Source organism: Podarcis cretensis, assembly GCF_951804945.1.
Source record: "Podarcis cretensis genome assembly, chromosome: 12".
NCBI classification, from domain to species: Eukaryota; Metazoa; Chordata; class Lepidosauria; order Squamata; family Lacertidae; genus Podarcis; species Podarcis cretensis.
This window is the reverse complement of record NC_137181.1, coordinates 25,136,343-25,150,614: the sequence shown is the minus strand read 5'-3', so window position 1 is coordinate 25,150,614 and position 14,272 is coordinate 25,136,343. Positions and strand designations below refer to the sequence as shown.

General features: G+C 41.5%; 2 protein-coding genes across 3 annotated transcripts in view; one reads left to right on the top strand and one right to left on the bottom strand.

Annotated features, from left to right (window-relative positions):
* Nucleotides 1–14,272, bottom strand: part of ST8SIA6 (ST8 alpha-N-acetyl-neuraminide alpha-2,8-sialyltransferase 6) — a 473,234-nt gene that overhangs the window by 104,811 nt on the left and 354,151 nt on the right. The window lies entirely within an intron of this gene.
* Nucleotides 2,006–14,272, top strand: part of STAM (signal transducing adaptor molecule) — a 30,480-nt gene continuing 18,213 nt past the window's right edge. Inside the window, exon 1 of the mRNA XM_079948328.1 lies at nucleotides 2,006–2,233. Within this exon, the coding sequence (XP_079804454.1) occupies nucleotides 2,194–2,233 (40 nt within the window). The 5' untranslated portion in view covers nucleotides 2,006–2,193. The remainder of the gene's footprint in view (nucleotides 2,234–14,272) is intronic.

The following is a 14,272-nucleotide window of genomic DNA, read 5'->3' as shown; positions in this document are numbered from 1 at the left end:
GACTGTGTTGTCTTTAGGGTATATGGTTTATTTACACATGTATCAGGTATATGGTTTATTTACACATGTATACAACTTGCGATGGTTCACAGCATTAACATCCCAGAAGGTCTTGCTTCTCCCATAGTCACAGCTTTGGATTCAAGCAGAAATCAGGCATGGCTCTCACTCTCTGGTTTCTGCCTGTCTATAGCCCAGCTTTCTCACTGAACTCAACTCTGGCTTTTGTCCTTCTCACTACCAGCAACCCATTGGCCACCCAGTAGAAAGCAACTTCCTTTCTTATACTAAGGACCACTACTTAGGGTGATTAACTCACTAAGAAACGTGCCTGGCTCCTTCAACAATGGAATCTCCCAAACACACAATATTTATAAATTACTAACCCATATGAAATATCAAGGTTTTTCACATGCATATATGGTTGGCCACTGTGAGAATGCAACATATAGGACATGCCTTTGGTCGGACCAGCAGGACCCTTCTTTTGTTCCTAATGCAATGATTGCCAAACCATTGCCCCCCATGGACCTCTTGAAAATTGCTTGATGGTCTTGGCAGACCACTCACTGGTTCTTCTGCAATTGTAATGTGCTGGGCTAGGTGCTGTATGATTTTTATCTGTATTTTTGTTGCTTCTTCTATTTCTTACATTTTATTGTCTTAGGTTTAGATTAGAATTCAAATTGTAATACAATAAAATGCAATATGAGAAATAAAAAAGGAATACAAATCCATTTATAAATTAATATAATATCAGCATGCTGCAGACCACCTGAATTAAGATAAGGGAACACAGCTGGGCACCCAGAGAGACTGAACATGTGTCAAATATTCTTTTTTAATGTGCAAAGCAATTCTAATATAAAACAGATTCATGAATTTTTGTTTCTGGCTCATCCTAAAGTTTCTTTCCTATAGTATTTCTAGGAGTGAACATTAGGACATCCTAGCTGAAAAATGAAATTGGCACTCTTCTGTCTCATTGAACATGTGTTTCTGCCCTTAAGATTATGCCCAATAAGAAGGGCAGACAGCAAATCATTCAGCACACACCTTAATTATGAGAGTATAGGATCCCTAACTACGCCAAAGCCGGAAGAGTGAGTGTGACAATTTGCCACAGTACCCACTGCTAAAGTAAAGAGAAAGAGGGAGAAGGAAATACCTGTCCTGTCCTGAGTAAGCTGAACCCAAGTCAGCTGTGACCTCCATGCGAGAGTTATGCCCTCCCTCTCAATATCCTATAACAGCAAGGCTACAGTGTCTCTCACCCATTCCTTGGTCCATGATCCAGCAGCACTGTGGGCAACAATGTAAGCTGCTGTCTGGCCATATCCCTGAGGCTCAGGCATGCTGGACAGCTCCCAGAAATGTCAGGTGCTGCAGCTTTCAATCTGCTGGCCACTAGCTTGTGCCAGGGACGGAGGCAGGAAATGGAGTTTCCATGCCTCCTTCTTGCCTAGCCCAGCCAGAGTTTGCCCAATAGTGAAATATCATATCATATATTCATTTAGCCCATTTTCTTTGCGAGTGATGGCTGTCCCTGATGTCATAGTTTCTCCCGATTGTTGAGAGAGAGCGTGTGTGCATACAGGTTTGCTATGCATTGATTCAGGTCCCACTTGCCCCGCCCAGCCTCCGCATCCTCACTTGGCAGACCAGGCATCCTTACACACCTAGAACCCAGGAGATCTCATTGGAGGGGGACTCAAGCGGCTTTCCTAAGCGCGCCTGAAGGGCCTTTTACTCCATTGACACATCCACACAACCCTGTCTGACAATCAGAAGCAGGGTTGGGAAACTTGGGGCGGGGGGGGGGGAGAGAAAAACGACCGCTTTTTCCCAGGCGCTTCCCGTCGGGAAGCCTCGCCGTGCCCGCCTCGCCGTCAGGCAAGTGCGGTGGACACCTCTTTTTCTCCGCCGCTCCCCGTCATGCACCGCGCGCCCGGAAGCCTCGGCGACTGAGGAGAACCAAGCGGACAGAGGGAGCGCGAGGAAGAGGAGGAGGAGGAGGGGGAGTGGGGGGCGGAGCCTAAGCCGCCGCGGGGCCTCGCTCCGTCAGTCGCTGCGCTGAGGCGTCTGTGGCTGTTTGTTGTTTTCCGCCCAGGAGGGGCGGCAGGGAAGCTCGCCTCGCTCAGCCGCCGCCGCCGCCGCCGCCGCCGCCGGTCTCCCCCCGCGCCGCCTGGGAAGATGCCGCTCTTCACCAGCAACCCCTTCGACCAGGATGTGGGTGAGTCAGGAAGGAGGCCCGGGCAGTCAGTCGCCTCAGTCTGGGCCCGACCCACAGATTCCCCTTCGCCCTCCTGCCCCATCGCCAGCCCTTCCTTCCCTCCTCCGTCCTGGGTGCGACCCCCTCCCCATCTCCCCTCGGGGGTCGACCCGCCTCCCACCTGCCTTTCTTTTCTCCCTGCACGAGGGTCCCGCCTCGCCTTTGTCAAGTTCCCTTTCCCATATGTCAGGCAGGGTGGGGCTTAGCTCTGGAAAGGCGCGTCATGTGTCTTTCCATCGCCTTTATTTCCATCTTTCAAAGCTGTTTAAGAGAGGACAAGGGGTCTCTTCCCCACCCCACCACGCCACACTTCTTTATTTTCCAGATTATTTTTTTAAAAAATTAAGGTTAAAATCCGCCCCAGAGCTCGGGAAATGTGTAGGTTGGTTCTCCCTTTTATCGCTGCAGCACATCTTAGGAGGTAGCTTAAGTTGGCAGAGTGTGATTTGCCCAAAGGTAAGTACAGTGGCACCTCGGGTTACAGACACTTCAGGTTATAAACGCTTCAGGTTACGGACTCCGCTAACCCAGAAATAGTACCTCGGGTTAAGAACTTTGCTTCAGGATGAGAACAGAAATCGCGTGGTGGCAGCAGGAGGCCCCATTAGCTAAAGTGGTGCTTCAGGTTAAGAACAGTTTCAGGTTAAGAACGGACCTCCAGAACAAATTAAGTTCTTAACCCGAGGTACCACTGTACATTCACAAGTTATGTGTTCTTTCTTTAAGTTAGTTACACTTGGTAGCTCTCAGCCCTTTCTATCTCCTCTTCTCCCACTATGAGTGCCTATCCAGTAACTTTTTGTTGTTGGGACTGCTTCAGAATTCCTGTAATAAGATGGATGTGATTTTTAGATAGGTTGCATACACATCATACATTTAAAGCCCTGACACCCTTCCTGGGAGAGGGGAGAATCCTGGGAACTGCAGTTTGCTTCATGCACAGGTGCAGTTCTCAGCATCCTCAACAAACTATGGTTCCCAAGGTCCACCAAAGGGGAAGTAATGGGCTTTTAACTGTGTGCGGCTTCCAGTTCTAGTGGTTTGCCAGATGGTATTTGCTGTTGTAAACTGTTTTGTAGAAGGTCTTGTGGGTTATAAAATCCTTACCACCTGATTAAAATTACTTGTCATGGATAGGGTTGGCTATGCACTTGGAAGTTACAGCCATCTGTGACCTACCAGTGTGTATACTGTATATATATGGCCAGCTCCCTTTCCCACATACACACATACACAGGATCATTGTATATTATGGTCTGTATGGTACATTCATAATCTTTCCTACAGTGTCTTCATTGTAGGAATTGTTTAAAATGAGCCACTCACTCTGAATTGTTACCCATTCATAGAATCATAGAATCATAGAGTTGGAAGAGACCACAAGGGCCATCGGGTCCAACCCCCTGCCAAGCAGGAAACACCATCAGAGCACTCCTGACATATGGTTGTCAAGACTCTGCTTAAAGACCTCCAAAGAAGGAGACTCCACCACACTCCTTGGCAGCAAATTCCACTGTTGAACAGCTCTTACTGTCAGGAAGTTCTTCCGAATGTTTAGGTCGAATCTTCTTTCTTGTAGTTTGGAACCATTGCTCCGTGTCCGCTTCTCTGGAGCAGCAGAAAACAACCTTTCTCCCTCCTCTATGTGACATCCTTTTATATATTTGAACATGGCTATCATATCACCCCTTAACCTCCTCTTCTCCAGGCTAAACATGCCCAGCTCCCTTAGCCGTTCCTCATAAGGCATCGTTTCCAGGCCTTTGACCATTTTGGTTGCCCTCCTCTGGACACGTTCCAGTTTGTCAGTGTCCTTCTTGAACTGTGGTGCCCAGAACTGGACACAGTACTCCAGGTGAGGTCTGACCAGAGCAGAATACAGTGGCACTATTACTTCCCTTGATCTAGATGCTATACTCCTATTGATGCAGCCCAGAATTGCATTGGCTTTTTTAGCTGCCGCGTCACACTGTTGGCTCATGTCAAGTTTGTGGTCAACCAAGACTCCTAGATCCTTTTCACATGTACTGCTCTCAAGCCAGGTGTCACCCATCTTGTATTTGTGCCTCTCATTTATTTTTTTTTGCCCAAGTGCAATACTTTACATTTCTCCCTGTTAAAATTCATCTTGTTTGTTTTGGCCCAGTTCTCATTCATATTTGGCTTATCTCTAAAATATATATTCTTTTTGGTAAGAGAAAGAGGAACTAAAGGTCAAAAGGCTTGGGGTAGATAGGGTCAATACTATACAGAACTTAACACTAATGACATTAATATGTTGGAAGCAGCTATATAATATGTAGAGAGGTAGCAGCTTTTGCACTCGTAGTTTAATGACAACAGAGCTTTAGCAAGATTGTTGTCAGTTGTAAGCTGGAATTCATTCAGCTCATGACTGGCTGACTTCAGTATTTATGTAGAGTCATCAGTGATTCATAAAAACATGTGGATATTTGTCACAAGGCCACACCTGTTAATGTGGGATAGTCTGAGGGGAGCTGAAACAAAGTATGAATGCAAAATGCAGCTTTTGTATTATGTCTTCAGATGCAGAAATCCAGGGGAAACGGTAGTTTCAGAAGAGACTGAGCATAGAATGTCCAGCAAATAAGAACTTCCTTGTTCTGTCACACCAAAGAGGGGCCACTGGATAGCTGAGCACACAGTCTTATTCAGATGTTATTTTTGTATCAAGATTTCCCTGGGGAAAGATTGGGAACAGACAAGTTCATATAGTAACTTTCCTGCCTGTCCTGCACTTTCCTCCCACAGGGGAAGATTAATGTGCCAGCATCAGGGGAGCTCCTGTGTTAAAAGAACTGGAATGTTAAGGTTCAAATGTTTGTTTCTCCCACAGTACAGAGAAGCAGGGAGAGGGAGTGAATATGTTTGCACAAGCCTTAAGACCTTCCAGTTTCACAATATGTGTCAAAGGGATGTCCAGATAGGCCCAAGAAGTGGTCAATCAGATGATGCTGCGAACCTCAGAAATGAGGAGTGATGGATGTAATGGCTGATTCATCATGGATTGCAATGAAGGATTGTGTACTACCATAAAATGCATTGGATTTGTTTAGTGTTTCTGGTGTAGCTCACTAATGAAGTTGTCCAGCACTCTAGTAATGTTTGAATTGAAGGTAGAATAAACTGATGACATGTAAAAACATAATGTTTGTTTTTATCAGAGCTTACACGGTGCTTCACTGAATTCCTTCTCTCCCTCTGTCCCACACTGTGTAGTGCTGTATGGATGAACTGCAGTGAGTCCAAGCAAAGCATTGGGCCTACAAGCTTTGATCCATATCACTTTTCAGAGATTTGTTCCCCTTTCAGATAATTTTTGCTTGTTCTGTTACACATGCTAGAAAACACAGTTTACTAGTAAGTTTCTAAAACAAGCCAGCTTCAAACCATTGGTTGCAAAGGTGACTTATGTAATTAACCTGTCAGCATTCCTTGTTCAAACAACGTGACAAGCCAACATTCTTTGAAAAGGATACTTCATTTCCACCATAGTTTTTAACATTACTTTGCGAGCACAGTCACTGAACTCAAAAAGCTAACTACAGCACTGTCAAAACTTGGGTTGCAACTGAATACACACACATTTGTGTGTGTTCTAGTAAACATGGTGGGCCTTACTTTTGAGTAAACATTCATAGTAAAAGGCTGCATCTTGCATTAATAGTAAGTATTTAATTTTGTTTGGGAAGCAACACTGCAGATTCTATTCCTGAGAATGAATTCCATGGAGGAGCTAGAAGAGAAGTCATGTAGCTTCAATATGACTATCTTTTTCTTTCTTCAACTGAAATAGCATTGTGGTGGTGGCCGTGCGGTAGCCATTGCTTTCTTACCAGAGAAAGTTGCTGTTTGCGAACTGGGCTAAACCAGGAAATCTGATCAGTGAAAAAAATGCAGTTGTTTAGGTTAGAAGAGGGCAGAAAGTAGATCAGGATTTGCAATAGATTGTCAAGGATTCCTTACTTGGTTGTTAATTGCAACAACAAAATGACTTTCCCACCTATATCAGGCTGCTGGAATAAGGAAAGTTGACTGGGATTGGGGTTTCATATGAAAGGACTGGGAGTTCAGTTCTGGTAGTGAAAATAAAGTTCAAAGCCCAAAAGGTATTCAGAAATGCACCCTGTTATTTAATTATCACTGTATATATTTTGCATGTGGTACTGGTAGATCCTTGTGTGGAAGTAAAACAAATAAAGTAGGTCCAACAGGCCTAAAGTCTTCCCACCTCTAGTTTAGATCACAAGCCTGTGGGCAGAGTTTGATCCTTTTTAATGTAATTATTTTAATTAAATAAAATAAAGCCACAAATTAATTTAGTGCTGCTTTGAATAATGTGTTGGTGTTACCATAGTATACAGCATTTATTATTTTTTAAATTACTAATACCAGGGATTATAGAAATAATGCAGTATTACATATTTTTAGTTATGCCACCATTGGGCTTCTGGCCTTTTTTGGTGTTCAAGCACTTCAGGCCTGTGATGGCAGTCAAATGCTATTAAATTAGAGAAATTAATCGAGTGGGCAGAAACAAAGCTATTCCACCCAGAACAGGCTGGATTCCGTAAAGGTCATAGTACATCTGGCCAATGTCTTGTTCTATTTACCCTGATTTATAAATACCTAAACAGGTTTAACTGCAAACTACACGTGGCTTTTGTGGACCTGACCTCCGCTTTCGACTCCATCCCTAGAGATAGGCTATGGCAGAAGCTTAGTTACACCAACATAGATAAGAGGCTCCTCCACCTTCTTATGGAAATTCACAATGATATATCAGCCAGAGTAAAATTTGGCCCTCTGGGAGCCCTTTCTGATTCTTTCCCTCTGAATAAAGGGGTCAAACAGGGCTGCCTCTTGGCTCCTTTTCTATTTAATTTCTACATCAATGACATCGTTACAACCATGAAGGCCCTAAACCAATCTGCCCCCTCTTTACAACAGCTCAAGATCCCCATATTACTCTACGCGGACGACATGGTGATACTGTCTTTAACCAAGCAGGGCTTAAACAACATGCTCAGAGGGCTCATGACATATTGTGATACCAACTCCCTCAAAATCAATTTCGCCAAAACCAAAATTCTTACTTTTGGCACGAAAACTCGGAAGCCATTTTGGAATTTTGAGGGCCACTCTATTGAATATTGTTCAGCATTCAAGTATTTGGGTATCACTTTTCAGTATGGGCTTAGCTGGACAGCTCACCTAAATATGTCCATCCTGGCTGCCCGTAGAACCATCAAAGCTTTGGAGAAATTCTTCTATGCAAAAGGCGGCCAGTTGGTTCCACCAATCAGAAAAGCATTTATCAGCAAAGTCCTCCCGATGCTACTGTATGGGGTTGAAATCTGGGGGTGGAATTTAAAAACACTACAACGGCTCGAGATTCTACAAAACTCCTTTGCACGAAAGGTACTGGGTCTCCCCAAGGGCTCGGTTGCTGCACAGTTAAGAACAGAACTGGGCCTCCCCTCCATTGTTGCAAGAGCCCACATTAGAATTATTAGTTTTTATTGTAAATTAATCAAAGCCCCAGGTTCCCTTTTAGCCAGGCAAGCCTTTTTAACTAGTTCTCATAGCAATAAATGGTCCAAGGCCATGGAGACTATTACTGCACGCTACTCCCTCCCAGATCTGGACACGCTGTCAGCTTGGGATCAACATAAAATCCGGGCCTGGATTCTTACTAGAGACGAGGCCATGGACCGGGCACAGTCCACCACAGCTCGCCTCTCCATGTGGCTCCCTAAAGTGAAAGTGGTAAGATCACTTGCCAACTACTTGATAGACCTGAAGGAGCCCAATTTGAGAAGAGCGTTTACCATGGCCCGTTTCCATTCTATACCCACGGCCTTCCTGCAGGGGATTTACTCTAAGACCCCTATTACTCAGCGTCTATGTCCATGCACAATGAATGAAGTAGAGGACTTCATACATTTCTTTTTCTACTGTCCTATTTATGAGCTAATAAGAACTAAGCTCCTCCTCTTGATCCCGTCCACCATCACATCTAAGGAAGACTGTTTGAGAATGCTTCTTGTGGACGCAAATCCCCAAGTTACACGTGGGGTGGCAATCTTTATAGTGCAGGCCTTGAAACTCAGGGCTACTCTGACGGGGTAGTGTGTCCTAGACCTGGACCTGTCTTAATTCTTTTATTACCTTTTTAACCTAATGTCCCGAGCCTATTTTGGGGCCATTATATGCTTTATATACATTCGCAGTAATATCGCTTTGAATTTTGTTTGGTTGTTTGTCTCTAGCATTTTTTTATTTTATTTTATTTTTTTATCCTGCTATGGCTGTATGCTAATGCAATAAAGGTTTGATTGTTTTTTTTTTTTATAATGATTTTTATTAATTTTCCACACATAAAATGAAGAACAATGTAACACAGTATTACTTCATAATCATCAATTCATAGTCTTTTTTTCTTTGACTTCCCCATACCTCCCTATCCCTGCATCCTTGTTTAAAATTCTTTAGCAACCCTTAAGTCCATTGTCTTAGTTCTTTTTCATAAATATTTCTTAAGTTTTTTTTTTATTTACTGCTGCAATTCTTTACTTCTTACCCCCTGACATCTTAACATTCCTCAATTTTACAATTATTTTTAAGATATATCTTGAAGTTCTTCCAGTCCTCTTCCACTGTCTCTTTCCCCTGGTCCCGGATTCTGCCCGTCATCTCAGCCAGTCCCATAAAGTCAATCACCTTTGTTTGCCATTCTTCCAGAGTAGGTAGTTCTTGCGTCTTCCAATACTTTGCCAGTAGAATTCTTGCTGCTGTAGTGGCATACATAAAGAATGTCCTATCCTTCCTTAACACCACTTGGCCCACCATGCCCAAGAGGAAAGCCTCTGGTTTCTTAGGAAAAGTCCACTTAAGAACCTTCTTAATTTCATTATAGATCATTTCCCAGAAAGCTTTAACCTTTGGGCAGGTCCACCAAAGGTGGTAAAAAGTGCCTTCAGTCTCATTACATTTCCAACACTTATTATTAGGCAAATGATAAATTTTTGCAAGCTTGACTGGGGTCATGTACCACCGGTAGATCATTTTCATAATATTTTCTTTTAAAGCATTACATGCAGTAAATTTAATACCGGTGGTCCATAACTGTTCCCAGTCAGCAAACATAATATCATGACCTATGTCTTGTGCCCATTTAATCATAGCTGATTTCACCGTTTCATCCTGTGTATTCCATTTTAACAGCAAGTTATACATTCTTGATAAATTCTTAGTATTGGGTTCCAACAATTCTGTTTCTAATTTTGACTTCTCTTTCTGAAATCCTATTTTCCTGTCCTGTTTAAACGTCTCATTTATCTGATGGTAATGCAACCAATCTCGAACCTTAGGTTTTAGTTTCTCATAACTCTGAAGTTTCACCCTTTCACCATCGTATTCTATAATCTCATGATATTTTGGCCATTTAGAATCCATATTAAGCTTTTTTACTTCCCTAGCTTCCATTGGTGACACCCACCTAGGGGTTTTACTTTCCCACAAATCTTTGTATCTACTCCAAACGTTGTACAATGCTTTCCTTACAATATGGTTTTTAAAACTTTTATACACCTTTACCTTGTCGTACCATAAATATGCATGCCAACCAAAACTATTGTCATACCCTTCCAGATCCAAAATGTCAGTATTCTCAAGAAGTAGCCAGTGTTTCAACCAGCAGAAAGCTGCTGATTCATAGTAGAGTCTTAAGTCCGGCAGGGCAAACCCCCCTCTATCCTTTGCATCAGTTAAAATCTTAAATTTAATTCTGGGCTTTTTGCCCTGCCAGACAAATTTTGATATATCTTTCTGCCACTTCTTGAAACAATCCATCTTGTCCACAATCTGCAGCGTCTGGAATAAAAACAGCATTCTAGGCAATACATTCATCTTAATGGTAGCAATTCGGCCTAACAAGGAAAGTTTCAGCCTTGACCATATTTCCAAATCCTTTTTAACTTCTGACCAACATTTTTCATAATTATCCTTAAATAAATTCACATTCTTGGATGTTAAGTTTACCCCCAGGTATTTTACCCTTTTTGTAATTTCCAAACCTGTTTCATTCTGGAAACTCTCTCTTTCTTCCATTGTTAAATTTTTTTCCAACACTTTCGTTTTTTGTCTGTTCAATTTAAAACCTGCTACTCGACCAAATGTTTCAATTAATTCTAATACTCTTTTAGTACTAGTGTCTGGCTGTTGCAAAGTCAATACTAGGTCATCTGCAAATGCTCTTAATTTATAATGTCTAACTCCGACCTGAACTCCTTTAACCAACTGGTCCTTTCTAATCATGTTTAACAAAACCTCCAGGACCGATATAAAAAGCAAAGGGGATATTGGGCAGCCCTGTCGTGTACCTTTTTCTATAGGTATTTCTTCTGTTACCACGTTATTTACAATTAATTTGGCCTTTTGTTGAGAGTATATTGCACCTATACCGTTTTCAAAACCTTGTCCTACCCCCATCCCTTGGAGATTCTTTTTCATAAAAGTCCAACAAATGTTGTCAAAGGCTTTCTCCGCGTCCACAAAAATCAAAACTGCTTTCCTGTTAATGTCAACGTCCAGCAGCTCCAAAATGTCTATAATGTTCCTCACATTGTCTGACATATGTCTACCTGGGAGAAAGCCTGTTTGGTCCTTATGAATCTCATCTGCCAACACTCTTTTCAATCTTTTTGCCAAAATGTCTGCAAAAATTTTGTAATCCACATTAAGTAAAGATATAGGGCGGTAGTTTTTAACTTGGTTCTTCTCAGTCTCTGTTTTCGGTATAAGTGAGATGAAAGCCTCTTTCCACGATTCAGGTGCCTTTTTCCCCTTTAAAATTTCATTGCAAACTTCCTTCAATGGTTGTATCAGCCATTCTTTCAGCAATTTGTAGTATTTGGCCGTCAGGCCATCTGGTCCTGGTGATTTTCCCAATTTCATATTTTGAATGGCACCCTCTATTTCTTGTTCTGTTATTTCCTCATTTAAGATCCTTTTACTTTGTTCTGAGATTTTTGGTAAACCGTATTTTCTAATGAATTCTTCTATTTCTTGCTCGTTGGTTGGCCCTTGTGCGTACAATTTCTTAAAAAAGCTTTGAAAACAATTGTTAATCTCGTTGGGTTTGTGGATAATCTTTCCATCCATTTCTAAACTTGTTACCGTGTTCATTTTCTGCTTTTTTTTCAATTGCCATGACAGAAGTTTCCCACATTTATCCGCTGACTCAAAAGTTTTTTGTCTCATTTGCTTTATCTTCCATTCTATTTGTTGGTTCATAAGTTCCATGTATTGCATCTGATGAAACTTTATTTCTCTCAAAATCTCATGAGACTTTGGTTTAGACCTCAACTTCTTCTCTCCTTCTTTTATTTTTTCTAAAATTTTTTCCTTCTTTTCATTTTGTTGCTTCCTCTTAATAGAATTTTGTTGAATTAGGAAACCTCGCATCACGGCTTTGCTTGCGTCCCAGATTATTCTTTTTTCCACATCTGTTTTCCTGTTGATCTCAAAATAATCTTTTAATGTTTTAAGGGCCTTCTTATGGATCTCTTCATCCTTGAATAGGGTGTCATTCATTCTCCATCTAAAGGAACCAGTTGTTGTTAGTTTCATCTCCATCTTGACCGCATTATGGTCGGAGCACGTTTTTGGGCAGATTTCTACTTTTTTTGTTCTTGACGCCAGACTACTAGAAATCCAAATTTGGTCTATTCTTGTCCATGTCATTTTTGCTTCAGAGAAGAAGGTTCCCTCTCTCTCTAGAGGATTCTTTATTCTCCAAATATCAATCAAGTCCATAGTTTCAGTCATTTCGAAAAAGATCTTTGGTAGTCTCCCTTCTTTTGAAATCACTTGTCTCTGTGCTTTATCCATGTTTGTTGAAACAACTCCGTTCATGTCTCCCATCATTAGGATTTTATAGTCTAAAAAGTCAACTAATGTCTCATGCAACTTCCTAAAGAATTCGGCCTTCCCTTCATTTGGGGCATAAACTCCCACAATTAATATCTTTTCTCCTTGAATTTGTATTTCAATTGCCAGGTATCTTCCTTGTTCATCTTTAAATATTAATTTTGGGGCCAACTTTTCCTTTGCATAAATCACCACACCTCTTTTCTTTACTTTGTCTGATGAGATGAATTCTTGACCGAGTCTCTTATTTATTAATAATTTCCTGTGTATCCTGGCAATATGGGTTTCTTGCAAACATATTATGTCTAATTGTTCTTTCTTCAGAATGTGAAAAACCTGTCTTCTTTTCCGAGGAAGGTTCAAACCATTACAGTTCCAACTAAGGAGTTGCAGAGACATTTTGTATTTAGGTAGCTGTTCCTCCAACTGCTCCAAGCTTCTGCTCTTCCTCCGATGGTGGTAGTGAAAGTCCAAATGACAGATTTGCTATATCGGGTGGTTCCCTCTCCTCCACGGTTCCTTTCTGCAAATCCTCCAGATACTTCTCTAGAAATAGTTCTTTGTCCTGAATTGTTTTTATTTTAATCTTCCTTCCATTGAAGTTAAAGGACAATCCTTGTGGAAATTCCCATCTGAATGGTATGGTGTTTTTCTTCAGCAGGTCTACTAAACTCTTGTAATATGTTCTCACCTCTAAAATGTATTTAGGAATGTCCTTAAAAATCTGTATCTGACAATTTTGGATCACCAATGCCTTTTGGTAATGCAAATTCAGTATTCTATCTCTTTCTTCTTTTGATCTCAATGTAATTAAGCAATCCCTTGGTTTTTTGTCCTGCCTTCTGCCCAGTCGAAAGGCTGAAATTATCTCAAGTTCCTCATCTTCCTCCCATTCTTCCCGCCAAAAAGTTATAATGTTCTCTGTGAGAAATTTCACAAGGTTGTCCCCTTCCACTTCAGGCACCAATCTAAATTTTAAATTCTTCTCTTTACGTTGAAGTTCCAGTAAGGAGAGGGCTGCATCATGCTCATTCACTTTTTTAACAATAGGCCCAAATTTTTCCCTTGTCTCTTCAGCTGTTATTTTTGCACTTTCTGCAATCTTTCGTGTTTCTGAATTTTCCTGGATTAATCTATTTATAGAATCTGTGTTCGATGCGACACTAGCCGTATTCACATCCAACCTTGTTGTCAACTCTGTTAATTTTTTAGAGTTCTCTGTCGAAAGTTTTGTCAATGCTTCCAGGGATTGATTTATTTTAAGTAGAGCCTGAGTCATAGGATCCATAGAAGCTGGTGTTTTTTCCTGCACAGCTGCAGTTCCTGATATAGAGGCCCTTTTCTTATGAGCTTGTTTTGCTTTCTGCCTTGTTACTATCTCATCTGTAGGGGCACTCATATCCTCAAGGTCGTTCTCACAGAGTTGATTCCCAAGTGGAAAATCCCACTGTTACTTTTTCAAGTGCAACAGTTTCAGATAGAGCCCTCTAGAGGGAGCATTCAATTGTATCCAAATGGCAAAGATGGAAAAACAACAAAGAAGCAAGGGAATACAACAGTAGCCAAAAGTTTCCAATATCCAAATTGTAAAGTCTCTATTTTTCTATGTGGCCAAAATGCAACAAAGTACATCTAAGGTCCGATAACTTTTTTGCAAACAAGTCCCCACTTCTCAGAGTTTGACAGACCACGTCCCAGGTGTCTTGTTTGGGCAGCCCGACCCCAGGGGATTTGGCAATGGAAGTTCTTAATTTTCCATTAATTTTCCAGCAGATAACAACGTTCCAATCCCTTCCCCCCTTCTCCTGCCAGTCTGGGGGGAGGTTTTAAGTCCGATGTCAGTTTGACAGCTTAAAAAAATTAGAAAGGTTCCCTTTAAGTGCAGCTTGATTTTCGTTGCTTTATTCCTTCTGCAGTTCCGGAGAGGCAGACTTCCTTAATTTTTGCCTTTCCCGTTTTCAGCCAATTTTATTTTTTTAAAAGTCCCGTTACTTTTCCAATCTTACTCACGGGTGTTGTGGTCAAATTCCAATTGCAGGAAGGAAT